General features: G+C 44.5%; 1 protein-coding gene across 3 annotated transcripts in view; it reads right to left on the bottom strand.

The window, feature by feature from the left end:
• NEDD9 (neural precursor cell expressed, developmentally down-regulated 9) overlaps positions 1 to 17679 on the bottom strand; it is a 67429-nt gene that overhangs the window by 44796 nt on the left and 4954 nt on the right. The window contains exon 1 of one of the 3 annotated variants that reach the window (XM_083747193.1): positions 14121 to 14346. The exons of 1 other annotated variant lie outside the window; for it this stretch is intronic. In XM_083747193.1, the coding sequence (XP_083603319.1) occupies positions 14121 to 14132 (12 nt within the window). In that variant the 5' untranslated portion in view covers positions 14133 to 14346. Of the gene's footprint in view, positions 1 to 13515; positions 14347 to 17679 lie in introns of those variants that run through there. One more of the 3 variants, XM_083747195.1, reaches the window with a different exon arrangement.

Below are 17679 nucleotides of genomic sequence, written 5' to 3'. Positions count from 1 at the left end.
GCCCAACCCCCTGCAATGCAGGAATCTTTTGCCGAATGCAGGGCTCGAACGCATGACCCTGATATTAAGAGATTCATTTACATTAGATGTCATTACTTCACTTGCTTCAAAATGTGGCAATCCCCGTAACAGCACATTTATTCCATCACATAAAGAAACCATGCAAGACTGCCTTGGCCTCCTTCAAATATGGAGCTTACCACACTTGGAAATGCAATTTCATGGATGCACCGGTGGAATGTCCCTCCTTCTCTGCTCCCCCAAAGAGAGGCCACACTGGGAAGGTTGACCGTGCCACAGCAGCACAAGCGAAGCACTGCATAGAAGCAGCTTGTCACATGGAGCCCACACAAAGAAGTGCCACCACCCTGCAAGAATCGTGTGCAAACACTCAGGGCCAGATTTAACTAAGCCAGCATGTTGGTGGATGTCAACACAAGGGGTTCTAACTAGTGCAATGGAGCTTCCCCTCCTCTCCTCCCCCCGTTTGCCCCCTTGTGCCAACTCGCTCAGATTGCCTCTGGAGGGTGAGGAGAACCCTCAGAACAGCACATGGCAAGAGGAGAGGGGCTTCATTCCACCTGGCAAGCAGAAATGTTTGCCCTGATGGGAAGAGCGGAAGAGTCCATTGTTGAATTCCTCCCTTGGAATTTTATGGCTGTCCCTTCCAGCAGACCATATGAATGCTCACCAAGGATCTTCGTTCTGAACAATGTCCATTAATTAACAACACATGCTAAGTGGTGCTAGTCTGGGTGAAGGTTGGGCTCTTGGCTTGTTTGTTTGCCTACAGGATTGTTATTCATTTAAAAGGCCTGTGAACAAGCTCTACAAAACCCAAAACAGATTTCAGGGTGGAGTTGGATTTCATTTTTGTTGCTTGCGTTCTCACACTGCGCTCTCTCTCTCTCTTTCTCTCTCTCTCTCTCTCTCACACACACACACACACCAGCACATTCTACCCTGATCCTCACGCCCATCTGAATGTACACATACTCAGAAATCCCCGGTCTCTATCAGAATATGCCCAAAGGTTGTGGCACAAGAGAAACAGTGTTGTAATATCTAAAACAGTATGCTTTTACCTGGGGCTACCAAGTGCTGATAGGAGATGTCTGCTCCGTTGCTTTGCTTTTGGCACACTATCCTCTGGCTTAGGTAGGTTAGTGTGCCAAAGGGCCGATGATCCTGCTGCAGACTTGAGGAATTTATGAGATCACCAGCCGACTGATTCTATGCAGCCTTGCTGTGAAGGAGGTGTCAGCTCATAAAGGCACATGACGGACAGCGACCAGGGAACAACACACATTAGTACAACTCCAGATGAAGCAGTTATCGCAAGCAGGAGAGAGGCAACCAAGCTACCATATCACATTTCCAGAACTCCATGGGGCGCTCATTTCTTTTCCAGTGGAACATTAGCAGTGACGTGCCCTTACATATCCTTTGAAAGAGACAGACCCCACCCTCTGCCTCCCAGCTCAGACTAGCCAAGTGTTTGGAAACTCTACAAAGTCAAAGGATTTTGGTCATATATATATTTAACCCCCCCCCTCACCCTTTTCCTATAGAGCTATCTATTTTAAAATAATTCTTAAACTGGAAGGGGGCTTCCTTTTAAAGACCACACCATCATTTCTGTGCATGAAGGAAAACTACGAAACCAAAGGGATGGTAGCAGAAGGCAGAGAACCAAGCAAAGCAAGAATTATCTCACTAGGATTTAAATACTACCATGCCAAAAACCCAGAAGTGTGTGGTGGAAAAGCTAACTTCATTCCCTTGGGCAAACCAGGAAATGTGAAAGGAGACTGGCTGTTGGGTGCTAGGAGGCAAAAAGCTTGGGGGGGGGGATGTGGGCATGAGAGAAACAAAAGAGGTAAGAACCCACTGAAATCTGCTGTGGTTGAAACTGCCCACACTCTGTATATTTCCCATATAAGCAATCTAGAATAAAATTCCCATAACATATTGGGGGTGGGAGAACCAACAGCTACTCCATAACAGTACTCAATAGCTTGACTCAGGTTGGCAGGGTCAAGGTTTTTGTATTAGTTCCAACTTGGGTCCGTGATATCTCAGGGGCTGCTTGATCTCTTATATCCCTGCCTGATCAATGAAATCTTCAGGAGAGCTACTGTTAGTGGTTACCTGGGCTCAGATGCATGACTTCTATCTACCAGGAGTCATATCCATTAATTTCAATGGATCTACTCCAAGTATGACTAATGATGGATCCAACACATTGCTTTAAAACAGTGGTGTCCAAACTTTTTTCAAAGAGGCCAGATTTCATGAAGTGAAGGGCCATGAGGGCCGACCAGAGTTATTGACCTTTTGTAAGGGTTGAAGTTGTTGGGGTTTTTTAGGATTTTACCCCAGAAAATAAAATGCCACAGGGGCCAGATTAAACCAACCGGTGGACTGGATTAGGCCCTCCAAATGGACTTTGGACAGTGCAATAGAGATGGGAGGCATAATTTGGACCTGAACTTTTGACATGTAAATATGTTATCCGGCATCGTAGTACTCAATGCTATAAAAAATCTCTGATCAGAAAGCCGAACAAACCAAAGGGAAGCCCATTCTCATCCCCATTATGCCTGTGAAACATAATTACTTAAGATCGGACTACTTTAAATGTAAGGAGCTTCCACACAACTTTTAAACTAGAATGGAAAACCTCCACCTACTAGAGCTGGGTTGAAAGTAGGATCCCTTCAGTATAGTCTTGTTAAGAGGAGCAATATGTGAAAATTCCACATCAGCTGATTTCCAGAGTCATTTTAACTCTATAAAGAATTAGCTGGTGAAAAGAATGAAGGCACAAACCCAGACTCTTCTATTACAAATTACAATGCCACACAGTTTGTTTGAACCTGTAGATTAAACATCAATTCTCCATGGTTCTTAAAAAAATAATAATGAAGTGAGCTAGATGGCATTCAGTGGGAAACAAGACTTTATTCCCACGATTTTTAAGCATTCCTCAAAGGCTATTGTCTCTGTACATGTCACAGGGTTTCCCGCTGAAATTTCAACTTCCTAGTCAATGGGGCACATCTTAAGAAGGGCCTCTTAATATGCCAACTACATTCATGCAGACTGAATCCATTCTTAGTTCTCCCCTTCTTTTGGAGCATACTAATCCAGCCTGGTTGTATGAATGAATGGATGGATGAATGAATGGGTGTAAAAACACAAACTTCAAACAGCAGGAGTTGGCCTTGTCCCCTTTGAGACTAAAAAGTTGGGTCATTTTCACCAACCGTAGAGAAACTATGTTTCTCAACTGAAATGTTTCTTCTCATTTTTAATTATTTTCTTTAGGGCAAAGAATAAACACTTAAAAATGGACAAGAATTTCCACTATTATTCAGAATAAAGAAGCGGAAAGAAAATAGTCGTTTTAAAAGAACAGTATGAGCTGTCAGAGACAAACTGGCCCAAGGTAAATGACATCACATTTTGGCTTAGAAGATGCATAAATCTAGATTTTTGTAACTGGCAGAAATTGTTCTGTATGATACACATAATGTTCTCACTGCTGATTGGTAGATTACCTGTGCTGTAACATAAGTCTCTCCTAATTACCAGAACACCTCATTGATGCATTTACCAGTAAATACTTCACTTTGTAAGCCTGATCTTCTTTATGCTGTGGGGCTTACCAAAACTTAATATCTATATCCTCCCATTCCTGCTGTCTTGCTCTGATCCAACTAAGGAGATCCACATGCATCTTGCTGAAAGCAATGCAAAACACATATGTGTCCCCTGAACATGGATGTGTATATGAATGAGCATCTGCACAACTGAACCAGCAAGTGATGCAAACACATATTTTTGAACAGTGGTCTCCTTACTTGGGTCAGGGAACCTGGCTGCATGGAGTCAGCTCCACTGAAAGCCATTGAAGCCTCCCTCTTCAAGCCATGAAATATCTTGTTTGAATCCTGTAAAAGAATTGGGCTCAGAGGTGCAAATACCTAATCATCCCTCCCTTTATGAGGAAACCCAAGTGACTATGTAGGGCTCTCTCCTGCCAACATTCAGCGACAGCAGAAATTCTGCACACAAGTACAGCTCTTGGTCCTTACCAGTTTTTCAAGAACTTGGGGTATTTTCCTCCCCAAGAAGCCAAGATTTTCTTGCATATCTCAGGGGTCTCCTAGGTATGCAGAAGCTCACTCCAATTCTCTCACTGAGCGTGTTTAGCTGTACATGGGACATCTAGTGGACTAACAGAAGGAGCAATACATATTTCTGAATTCTAGCTAATCTGTGATTCAGCAGCAGATTCCCACTCCCACTTAGCTGGATTCAACAATGACTCAGAACAAAGAATTATGAGACTCTGGCTCTGCTTAGTTCTTAAAAGTTCCCACACATACAGTGCATAAAGTGTCTCCAGTTTCATGGACAGATAAACATGGTCACTGGGCAGATTAGTTAGCATCACTGTCTTAAGATGGCAACCAACACAATTCTCTGCAAAACACCACTGGCTCTGTTGCCACCAACACTGTCCTTCTGGGTAGCAAATTCTACCCAGTTCTAAGTCAGTTTATATGTCCTTTCTTAGCACAATTCTGAAAATGTAACAGCCAACACTTATTACAAGATTACACAAGGTGGTGTGGGTTTGCAAAGCCTGAATCATGCAGAAAGTCATGCTAGATAAGGGGAGGAGAACCTGTGTGGACCTCCAGACTCCAACCCCCATCAGCCCCAGCCAGATGGTCAATGGTCAGGGATGGTGAGAATTGTAGCCAAGAAACATCTCAAGGGCTATATAGATGATGCCAACTGTTACCTTCTGCCTGAAACACTCATTAATGCACATACCTTTAGAGTGTCCAGCTTGGGTGTGAGAGAACGAAGTTCAGATCTTTGCTCTGAAATGAGGCTCTCGGAAGACAAGGCAAATCCCTATCACTTTCTTACCCAATTTCCCTCATGTGATTGCTTTATTGAGAGGCTAAAGTACAGCTGCTCTCTGAGATCCTTGGGACTGAAATGAATCAAACAGATCTGTTTAAATAGCAAAACTCTCACTAGAAAAGGCAGTTTCCACTATAATGCCAGCTGACAATCCAAAAGGAAGGAAGCAACAAACATTTTCAAAACGTGCAGCCAAAATCCACAGAACTATAGTTGCTATGGAGTGGTAATTTCTGGTTCAGGCAGTACACTTCTAGACATGCCTAGGCAGAAGGAAGTCCTACTGAGTCCAGTGAGATTTACTCCTAAGTAAGTATGTACACGACTGCAGCCTTAATGTAAAATAAGAAATGAATGTCCCAAACAAAAACAATTCATTAACAGTGTAGTTGAAAGTGCAGTCAGTTCCTCATGTAACCTTCATGAAAATAATAGCTCCTTTTTTTTAAGACAAAGCTCCCTTCATTGTTCTCCAGGGCATCCAGATAAATGAGGATGTCCTGAAATTCTAATTTAAAATGTCCCACAGAATCTCTTTCGTTTGCATTTGTCCTCTTCACTCATGCTAAAATAGACTTCCCATAACATGCAGTGCATTCATCTTCCATCCACTTCATCAGGATGCAAGACTGTAACAGGAGACGGATAGCGTGCTGTATTTACAACAGACTACAAACAGTGACCAAGCGTGTCATTAATTATCTTTCCTCTCTTTGAGTCAATGCTGATGCAAAATAATATGTAGAGCCTTTAAAGTATCGGGTGACTATAGATGCCTAAAGGCTGCTAGTTACCCATGCCTTGTGAAATCAGAGGAATCTCTTTTATTAGTATTAAGATTTTACTGATCTCATTTACCACACTTTGTGCTGTGACATTCAGAGGGGAATGTCAGGAATAAACAAAACCGCAGGGTTTGGGTCAGCAAAGTACATGCCACCACCCCTTTTTTTACATAGCTTAATGCTCCAGGTCTTTCATTGCCTTGGTTACAGACAGCAAGCACTTATGGTTAGAAATACAGTAATCCTTCCCAGAGATACTGTTGTGTTTGCCTTGGCCTGCTGACATTGTATTTACGACTCTGCTGTAGCCCAAATCGAAGACCTCACAGACCAATTTGCTCAGCTTTCTCCCTTTCCTACCAAGTACCTAAAAATAGATGATCAATACCTCAAGCTTTCTGCAGCAGCAACACATGCCCAACCCCTGCCTTGCATATTGTGAACTACCCACCATTTCCCTAGGTTTGCTTCGGATGATCAGATAGCTAGCAAACCCCAGTGAACTCTAGGTAGGTAAGCCAAGTTCACTTGTACAGGGCTGTAAAACGGTATGCAGGATCATCTGTGGATCCATGCACATTTCATCTTCCATATGTTCCTGTCCATGTAAAAACTGGTGAATCAAGAAGAGATAGCTCAAGTGACATCATCATTGTTGTTGTTGTTGTTAGAAGGACTGCTGAAAATTGAGGGTCTTTAGGTTGAAAGGCTGGAGTATTGCAACTGAGCTTGTACCGCACACGCAGAAAGTATAGATCCCCAGGTTCACTCCTTGACACCTCCAGCTAAGCAGAGATGGGAGAGCTAGGAAAAGGCTTCTTAAACAGTAGGCTGGTTTCTACACGCATTCACACACCCCTCTCTGTCCTCCATTCAAGCCAGCAGGAGGTGTTATCAGAATCCAGGGATAATGGAGAAGAATACAAATTAGGGCTGGTAGAGTTTTGAAGACCAGCAGAGAGGCCTGGATGGTAGCGTTTGGCCCCCAGGCATTCTGCTCCTCACTCTTGGTCTACACTGACCAGCACTGACTCTCCAGGGCTTCACAGAGCAGGATTTCCTAGTGATGCCAGCGACTGCGAAAAAAAGTTGTCCCTTTCTCTCTTGGAAGATGCTGCAGGTCCACAGTTTGTCCTTTGGCTGCCCATCGTGGTCAAGCAGGAAGCACCTTTAGCACTATCCTGGGTTTGGATGGCATGCTAAGCCAAACCGTGGATTAGCCGTTGGTCCTACATGAACCTAAAAAGCTCCAGCAGGGAACAGTGAGTGCCACGTCCTCCTTGGGAGAACCATATTTGCAAGATCACTGTGGACCACACCCTGGCTCAGCATAACACACGGACCAGACCTTAGAGAGGCTTGGTAGGGCACAGTTTCAGAACTCCTCCTTGAAGCGAATACCCTGCGCTTCCTAAAAAATCACAGCGGTCAGGTCCTTGGTTGAAAAGCCTTCATTCTATAAAGTCCTCTTCTGCTTTGACCTTAAGGTCTGTTCACAGTACCCTGGCAATGAACAGGGGTGGGGAGAGGGCTTGTAACAGGCAGGTGTTAATTACAGCAACAGGGCTATTTAAAACACTGATGATTTGAAGTCTTTTCAAAATCCCAATTTGTTATCTACAAATCACCTTTTAAACAAATGCTAATCCCTCCCCCTTCTCTAATGGGGCATTTTAAAAAAGAGACTCATTCACCTATTTCTTAACTGAAAGATGTGCAGTGATATATTATTTCATTAAAAAAAAATACCTGCAATTACTCGCTGCTATTAGTCATTTCTTTCCAATTTTATGCCTACAGCTTGGTTGACTGAAATCTGTTTCAATACGATCATGGAATTTTAGAGTTGGAAAGAACCTTACAGGCCTTCTCCATTCAAGAATCTGCAACCACAACCAGGAAGAAGAAATCATTTCCAGTCCAACGTCCTCATTCTGTTCCAGGCAACCAGTTGAACCATGTGCTAGTGGTGGGCGGAGCCAGAGGCAAAGGCAGGTGGAGCAACACATGTAAATTTTACCTTTGAACTAGTCTTTAAGAGACCTTATCAGAGTTCAAGGATGTGTTCCAGGTAGACAAAAAAACCTTGGGGTTTGAAGCAGTGCCAGTGAGGGCAGTAGCCTGGGGAGAGGGGGATGCTCTGGAGAACATTCCAAGGGCCAGAAAGAGATGTCTCAGGGGCCACATTTGCCTCCCTGGCATGAGGCATCCCTGAGAGACAGCCATCCTCTAGTGAAGGAGAGCTCACCACCTCACAAGGCCATTTGTCCCACTTCTGAGCAACTCTTACTGTTGGTTTCTCCTAATATTTAGCTGAAATCCGCTTCCTTGCCATCGCACACCCTCTGGATTCAGTCCTGCCTGCTTCATCTTCTGCATGATAGCCCTTCAGATATTAGATGGCCATCATGTCTCTCCTTAACCTTCTATCTACAGATTGCAATCTACCCAGCTTCTCCAACCCTTCCTCACAAGATGGACCACATCCCTCCAGCCTCTCTGGATGCAAGATTATATGTGCTCTCTGATTACTTTGCCATAGGCTATGCCATGGGTGTGGCCAAGGGGGGGGGAGGGAAGGTCAGCTGTCCCCCTAAGTCAATAAAAATACATGGCTAACTGAGGTTCTTTCCCCCCCCCCCACAAAAATCCTGGCTGCACCCATGGGTTACGCGCCACTGCCAGTAGAGATGTGCCAACATCTCTAAGGCAACAGAAGAGTTCTCCTATGTAGCATCCTTCTAAAATGGCATATAGACACCCGTGGGAAATTTGTTGTTCAGGCCATTTTGTTTAAGCTGAGAAGCAGCTGTGGTCAGGGATGTGGGGGGCCACACCCATAAAATGGCCCTCTGAGGCATTTCTCCTCGGCCAGTTTGCCATTTAAAGGAATTTGTGCGCAGGCCATTGAAGCTCAGGCAATGCTGCCTTTCATTGGTTTCCTCCTCTGGCCAGACACTTTCTGGCAACTGCCCGTCCCGGTGGCTGCCTCTGTTTCTCAGAATGCAGAGCTCACAGCCGCTTCCCAAGTTACAATTTTCTGCCTTGGGCCTCTGCCCACAAGTCACTCCCATCAGAAAAAATTATAGGGCAGGGAGGACTTATTTGCCAAGGTCTATGCACATCAGACTTTGGCACACAAAGGGGCATGGGGGAAAGGCTTGGAGAAATGGACAGATATATTTCCAATGCTTCTGACAACGTGGGCCTTAACCAATGTGATGGCCTCTGAGGTGCTGCAGCAAAGATCCTTTGTTGCCGTGACAGAAGGAAGACAGCTAGCTCTCGTTATTTTAATGGGACGGAATGCTCTTGGGAATGAAGCTCAAACGTGGCAGGTGGTTCTCAACAGTGCAAACATGGAAGTTAATTCGCCAATGGTGCCCTGGGGAACCTCAGCTGCGGTACTCAACTCTTATTATGCCTCACAGCAAGCACGTCCAACATGTAGATTGTGATCTATCAGTAGATCACTGGACATCTGTGGTAGATCACTGGCTCCCCCCAAAGAAGCCAAACAACTTTGGCCACCAACAACTTCAAACTGCACCCCCCAAAATGGGGTAGATCACTGCCAGTTTTTAACTGTGAGTAGATCGCAGTCTCTTGGGAGTTGGCCACCCCTGCCTTATAGGATGAGTGGAGACTCTCAGGCCTGAAGGTGAACTACATCCTTCCAGGCCTCTCTACCTGGCCCTAGAATACTCTCCAAATTTGGTTGGACTGTGTCCTAGAACTCTGATCATGCCTCCTTGTCTGGATGGAGAATACAGAGGTGTGGGTGGGTGTACACAATGGGCTCCTTTGGGAAGAAGGGCAGGATGTAAAATCGATTGATTGATTGATTGATTGATTGATTGATTGATTGAAACTACCCTACTGCACAGAGGCAAAATTTACGCTTGCTCTTCCATCCACTTTTGCCTCTGGCAACACCCAGCATCAGCATGAGGCCCCTGGAAAGCTGTCCAGAAGAGAATGTGGCCCTTTGGCTGAAAAGGGTTCCCTACCCCCACATTACAAGTATTCAAACATCTACTAGATTACACATGAAGTGCAATGTATGGGAGTGGGGAGATTAATACTGCTGTGTATCAATGATGTTTCAAGATTTTGTTGGAAAGCATAATATATTCAGCTTATTGCCCAGCAGGTGAATCTTTGTAACATGCTCAGGCCAACTATCCATCTTATCAAGTTTCTATTTTTAAGTAGCGGCCAAATCAAAGCTTTGTTATTAGGAAAACAACAGTTGTTTATTAAAATAGTAGGCATTTATGTCACACAACAGTGGAAACTCTAGGATTACAATTCCAGGACATCAAAAAAGATGTAGGGAAATTGTTGGAACATGTGTATTCTTGCAAGCTGTAAAATGTATGCTTCAGAGAAGTGTCCAGATTTTGCCATGAATTTGAGGAAAGTGACTGGTGGCATGACTTTGATGACCAGCAATTTGATCCAGACCAATCTAATGAGCTCTATACCTGAGCAAGACTTTGAAGTCTTGCAGCCAAACCAATTCTCTATCCATTAAACCACAAGGGGTATTCATTTTGTTAGGCAAACAAAAGCAACAACAACAATAATAAATGGCAGCACATAAAATAAGCAATATATTTGATGCTGGCTGTTTGCCTTGCTTTTAAGAAAGGCAACAGAAGTAGTTTTTCAAGTTACATCAACTTTGATAAACGGTTTTAAGTTTGTAGCAGTATTAGTGAAATCTATAGAATTACTCCAGGGTGAATGATTTGTGGACTTCAGCTTAAGAATGTTAGCCTTGGGTAAACTGTTTAAATAAATACTTCAGAGTCCCTAAGAAATGTAAACAAACTAGTTTACCAGGAAGGTTTTATAGAGGCAAAAATCTTCTGATTTTATGGTTTGCCTGCTCGCTGGCACAAAAGAAGTCTGCCCTGCTCCATCTAAGAGCATTACATAGTATTCAGTCAGTCAGTCAGTCAGTCATCTGAATTAAATTACTCATTTCACATGCACTCAGTGTTTTGAAGGAGACTGCATCTATATATGAAACAGGATCGTTGCTTTTGGCAGTGCGGGAAGGATAAAAAAGGGATAACCAGAAATGTCAAGGTGATTTTATAATCCCAAAGGGATTACGGTGCAATTAAGGCAGAGTATCCCATACCCAGTTGAAGCCAACAGCAAAATGTTCCTTGATCTCAATAGCTGGGCAGGTGCATAGGCCTCACATTTCCTTTCAAAACACTGTTTATAAGTGGGTGTATTTCTGAACTGAGGCTGGTTGAGATCCTGACAGCTTTCAAAGAGTAGCACTAAGTCGGAGATCCTTCCTCCTTGCTCCCTGTATCTTCCATCCGTGCAATGGGAACTGAGGAAACGGCAGGATTGTTGGCAGCCATGAAGAATAGCCAATATATTTCTTCCAAAATTACTTGGAAGCCAATATTTGTAAGCCCCTTCCTTTTCTCCCAGAGTTGGTACTATCTACTACCTGCCCAGGTTCACACCTCAACAGAGGTTCTACTGCTGACCACCAGAACCTGCTACATACTCATTTGCCCTCTCCAAGATTCCAAGTTCACAATTCCACCTGCTCACTTGCCTGGGTGTTGATCCAGGCCTGTTCTAGGTTTCAGGGACCTCTGGCAGACCCACTCCTCCATTTGTGAACCTTGGAAAGCTTTCCTAGCAGTGCCAGGCAGCGCTTCAAGCAGAGCTAGGCCTAAACACCCTTTAAATTTATCATCCTAGGTCAGGGGCATTGTGGGAAATGAAAATGGTGGCCAGATTCAACCATGTGACACTGCTCAGAGTGGTGGGCCATTTTAAAAAAATAATAATAGTGTAGGGAGCCAAGATAGACGCTCTGCCCACCTATGCCAGGTGCTGCCACCAGCCATGGATCTGCTTACAAAGAAAGAGAATGAGCAAATCCTGGGGTTAGCACTGTGAGACATCTCTCAGGAAAAGAACTGTCAGCACAGCCCTAAATTCAAGAAAGCTTTTAGTTGCCTTTCAAGATCTTCTGTCACAGCCTATCACTGTTTAACCCGAATCTTCTATAGCACTCCTAAGCTTGGGCCCATCATTCATGAGATCTGGTTCTTAATTCCCCTGCGGCATGCGGGAAATTCTGAAGTTCATGTATACTATTACAGATAAGAATTAGTGTACCTTCAGGCATGAATTATCATTATGACTATTTGCTACTCTACTGTATTTATTTTTTGCATTCTAGAGGCTATAATCATAGGCTGGGACTAGCATGGAGCTATGCATTGTACAGCCATGTAGTAAGACCACCACTTGTGGCCAAATTAACTCACAACATTATAAATAGTTACAAACTTCGACTTGGAAGGTAAAGAACTTCCTTCACTCTTTCGGTTTCATGTTGACCTTGACAGGTTTCCTTTTTCTTGGCAGAGGAACAACCTTCCCCTCCCTCCCCCTCCCCTCTGAGTCCAACAAAACAAGATTGCAGTAGATGCTATTTGCTGATCTGATGCCCCGGGGTATTCTTGTACCAAGCACACATATTTTTAATCAGTATAGAGCTGTGACTGACTGCAAGGAGCCAATCACAAAAGCTCTGAAACAGAATTCCTTTAGAAAGAGCTCTGCAAAGTTCAATCTCTTTCCTAGTTTAACTTGAAAGAGTTTTCCTAGACCCCTGGGAGACGAAGGAATACAGGGGTCACTGCTACCAAATACTTGTCCAGATTGTTGCTCAGAGCTACCTAAAGAATTGTGTACAATGCACACATTCCCAAATAAAGTCCTACTGATTTCAGTTGTCTTTATTCCCTTGCAAGCATGCACACAGGATATCCTCACAGCCCGAATGTGGGTTTTTAAGAGGACTAGAATGAACTCTAGAAACTAAGCAAACTGGAAAGAGCGGAAAATGCAAGACAACAATGCATTCCAAGTGACTGAAATGTGCAGGATTCTGGCTACACTTTTTTGTATTAATGGGTAACATCTCTGCAGCAGGAATCACATTAAATCAACATGTGAGCCCTCTTGCTAAAAGTACAGGTCTAGAATTTTATATTTCATCAAACTCTGTTTGCCCCATTTTGTAAAGCACTCATCCTTCAAAGTGTTCAAGCTGGTGAACAACATGGGGACGGTCCCTTCTTATCCTCACAACTAGGCAGACATAACAGGGACTGGCCCACAGGTAGCCAGTGAGGTGATTGGTTGAGTAGCAAGAACTTGAACCCAGATCTCATTGGTCCACTGCACTAAGTTTTTAAAACTGGTTCTTTAACAGGAACTGAGATGTTTTATACTTTATCAAAGCAATTCCATTACGTGATGGAAGGAAATCTTTTCAGATCTTCTGCATAGATTTGCATGCAAAATGGGGAGAAATCCAAGCCCAAGTCAACAGCTAAGCCTTATGCTGACATCTAAATATTTTCTATGCAGCCAACATAATCCCGATCTCATCCTGATTTCTGGAGGAAAGAAGAACAGGCTATCTTGATTTGGTTACTCAGAGAAACTCTCTGATACACCTTTTCTGCAAATTATTTTTATCACTGACTGTAAATGACATCCTCTTCTCAGTTATCTATTATTCAATGATATCTCTGCCAGCAAAGGTTTAAATTGTTCCACAACAGTTTTCTTTTAACCCACTGTTTCACACACACACCCAAAAAAGGTACCCACACATATTTTATCCCAAAAAGGATTCGAAGAGCTTCAAAACGAGGTAATAAAATCTCAAGTGTCTCATTTACTTTGAAATATTACGGTAACTTTGAGGCTGCAGTCCTATACTCACCTGAGAGAAGGCCCTCTGAACTCAATGGGTCTTACTTCCGAGTAGACATATGTATAGGGCTGCGCTGCTGTTTCGGTCTTTCTCCCTGAAAGGGCAGCCTTACTCTGGAGTAAGCGAGCGAGGCTGCTCTACAAGTAAGGAGCTAGAGGAAGAGACAGCGTTAACTGTCTTGCAGATCAACAGCGGATGAGAAAATATCGAGCTTGTCAGAGGCATAGTTGAGGCTGGTTAGAAGTTTTCAAACCGCAACAAAACTCTCCCCTCCAAAATACAAAATAAAAACTGGCTGCTAGCAAGGACTAAACGCAGTCACTCATTCGACTCGACTTTTTGTTTTTGCTTTTAAATTCAAGAGACCTACTGAACACAACTGAGACACCGCTGGAGAAGTTTGGAAAAGTTTCCCGACAGATCCTTAACTTTGGCTCGACCCTGAATCCAGGCACCGAGGCGGCTCAGGCTCGCGCCATTCTCCGCTCTGCTAATACATCTTCCGGAGCAGGAAAAGTACATGCACAACTTTTGCCCGTCCCACGCGCGTTTCCTGCCCCACGCGCGAAAAAAAGGGGGCGAGCAAAGTTTTTCAAAGCAACCCATCTTCTTACCTTGTACTTCATTCTCGCAGGCCTGGGGCAGGGAGTGGAAGAGGCGCTCCCTTTTGGACAAGTCAGTCCCACCACCTCGAGCCCGGGCGGGTTTTATACTCCATTGACCGCCGCTTGCAATCGAAAACGAAAACAGCCGCCTGCAAGCTCCGGCCGCGGCGACGCTGCTACCGAGCTGCGTTTCGCCAGCGACTCTGAGCTCGCTGCTTTGCTCGCTCGCAGGCTAACCGCGGCGCTCATTTGCATAGTGTCCCGCTATTGGCTAGAGAGCCAGACGCGCTGCGGAGGCGGGCAACGCCCCCTACGCGCCGCCTTCTGAATGAAATCTTCAATTAACACGCGTTGCTCCCGCCTGGAGTAAAACGTGGGGAAGGCGCTGAACGTTCTTCTTGTAAACTAGTCTCGCATCCTGCGGCAGCTGTTCCCTCCCCCCTTAATCAAGTGAAACAATACACATACTTAACTGACCAATCACGTCGGTTCTGCCCCCCAAAAGTCCTGTCCCCCCCCCAAAGTCCTGGCTACACCCATGTCTCAAATATAAGAGATTGGAGCCCAAGTGAGGTCCGACACCGGATTCACTAAAAAACTTCTCACGACCCCCCATAGGCCCTGCGTGAAATCGGCATTTAGGACGAAAAGGGGTTTTTCTGTTATTTGCTGCTTCTGTTGTTCCCTATGAGATTTTGTCTCTTTATTTGCAACTTTTGTGGTGTTTCTCTGAATGTAGCTAAAGGTAAAGGGACCCTTGACCATTAGGTCCAGTCGTGACTGACTCTGGGGTTGCGGCGCTCATGTCACTTTATTGGCCGAGGGAGCCGGCGTACAGCTTCCGAGTCATGTGGCCAGCATGACTAAGCCACTTCTGGCGAACCAGAGCAGCGCACGGAAACGCCGTTTACCTTCCCACCGGAGCGGTACCTATTTATCTACTTGCACTTTGACATGCTTTCAAACTGCTAGGTTGGCAGGAACAGGGATCGAGCAACGGGAGCTCACCCCGTCACGAGTATTCGAACCGCCGACCTTCTGATGGCAAGTCCAAGGCTCTGTGGTTTAACCCACAGCACCACCCGCGTCCCTTATTCCTGTAACTACAACCAAGTAAAACATGTAAATTGAAGAATCATAGCCGTCTTGTTGGACTACAATTCCCATCATCCCTCGCTGTGGGTGATGGGAGTTGAAGTCCAGCAACATATGGATTCTTCAAGTCACACTTACTCTCTTACACACTTTCTCTGCTTCGGTGGAGTCCACCACCACAAACTGGGATAAGTAGTCTGGTCTGCCAACCAGGGTTGATGTAAAGGCAGTGCTCCCACCGAACCTCTGAAATTTAAAATACAAGATAGCTTTGACATTCTTCTGAGAAGCCCATCCAATGTTCCCTGTGTAAATCACTCTCCTGACCCTGCATCCTTTTTTTCTTTCTTCATTATGTAATAATTTTTATTAAATTTTCTGTTTTACAATTTCAAATAAACATTTTACAAACCTTAAAATAACCAATGACTTCCCTTCTCCTCTTACCATGGTTCATTTTACATATCATGTGCATCCCTGCATATTTTATTATAACCATTCAAATCCATTTTCCACTTTTACATCCATCAAAAATTATTTACTCTGCTGCATTTTATCTTAACACTGCCAGTGTTTTCAACTGTATACAGTTATTTTCCAGATATTCAATAAATGCTTTCCAATCTTCTTGCTCTCTTATTCTATATGTTAAATCTGCAAGTTGTGCATATTCTGTCAACTTAATTTGCCAATCCTCTTTAGTTGGGACCTCCCTCACTTTCCATTTTGGGGCTAGCAAAACATGGGCCGCAGTTGTTGCATACATAAATAACCTTTTCTGACACCTGGGAATTTTAGTCTGGGTTATCCCCAACAAAAGAACTCTGGGGTGGTTTTTTTTTTGGGGGGGGTGTAATATTAAACATTTTTTTTCCATTTATTATAAATCATTTCCCAATACCCTTTTACCTTTTTACATGCCCTCCTGACCCGGCCAGCCTCTTGCAGGAGTGACAGAGCTCAGCTCTGCGGTCACTAAGACAGGTCCCATGGCATGAAAGACTATCTATCCTCTTTGCCCACATAAAAATCCCAGCCTAACCAGGAAGCCTTCTTTATCTGTTTATTAAAAAAATAAAAATACCCTGCTCTTTGGATCTGAAGCTTCCAGGGTAGCTTTCAATTAGCAATACATTATTATACAATGGTCTCTGCCCTCAAGCTTACAATCTAAAAGTTATGACACAAAAGGAACTGGGATTGGGAAGAAGAGGGCCGGGGGAAGGAAACCTAGGAAACTAGTTCTTTGCCACTAAGTGTCAGCAGTAAACCAGCCAGTGGTAAATCCCTTGCTGCCTCCCACCATTCCTCTGCATCCAACCAGTCCATGACACCAAGTTATTTTAATATAATAATAATAATAATTTATTATATATACCCCGCACATCTGGTTGGGCCTCCCCAGCCACTCTGGGCGGCCCCCAACAAAATATCAAAACACAGTAACGCATCAAACATTAACAGCTTCCCTAAACAGGGCTGCCTTCAGATATCTTCTAAAAGTCTGGTAGTTGTTGTTCTCTTTGACATCTGGTGGGAGGGTGTTCCACAGGGCGGGTGCCACTACCGAGAAGGCCCTCTGCCTGGTTCCCTCTGCCCAGTTTCCTATTTCTGCTTCTACTATGGTCAGTAGAAGGGGGTGGGTTGCTCTGCCTTTGCCACACAATTCTTCCTTGAAGGCAGGGCGTGTGACCTCCATCTCACCCTTGGGTCCCTGGGTGATGCATGTTGCCCTTCATATCTGCAGACCAGGCCTGGGTTGGTGGAGTCATTCTAATAGGCAGGACATCGTCTTCTCTGGAACCTGTGGCCCTCCAGATGTTGCTGTAGATGACAGCTCCCATCATCCCTGATCATTGGCCTTGGTGGCTGAGGCTGGTGGGAACTGGGGTTCAGCACCCTTAGAATGGGGGCACTGTGTTGAATACCTCTATGTTTCTGGCTCAGGAATTATCATTTGTGTAAACAGCAGAACTGCCTCTCTCAGTGGAGGCTGATCAGAAGACTGCAAGGCCAGACGGTAAATCACACAGCGGGCAGCACCTCTACAGATGGGATGTGCTGGGCTCACAGGGGCCCAGAGCTGCCATACATCTTTTTAATGAATTCACTTCTCACTGCAGACTAGCAGGTCTCTTGCGGCATTAGTGTCCTTCAGCACATTACTGTTGCAAGGATTGTGGAGATAATGGACGTGAAGGGCTTTGAGCATTCAGAAAGTGTTGCCATCCATGAGGATAGCCAAGGGGGGCAGGGGGACAGTTCCCCCCCCCCGATCCACAAAAATTATAGAAAAGCATTGAAAATACTCATTTATGTGAGGTTCTGTCATTCACCCCCTGCAGAAGCCTGCCCCCTACAATATCCCATTTACAGGATATTTTTACCCAAGATTTCCCAAGAAAACCTCAACAACTTTGGCTGCCCCCCCCCATAACCAAAATCCTGGCTACGCCCATGCTTGTACCTGCAA

The sequence above is a fragment of the Podarcis gaigeae genome, assembly GCF_964106915.1.
Source record: "Podarcis gaigeae genome assembly, chromosome: 7".
Classification (NCBI taxonomy): Eukaryota; Metazoa; Chordata; class Lepidosauria; order Squamata; family Lacertidae; genus Podarcis; species Podarcis gaigeae.
Note: the sequence above shows the minus strand (reverse complement) of the source record. Positions and strands in the feature narration are given on the sequence as shown.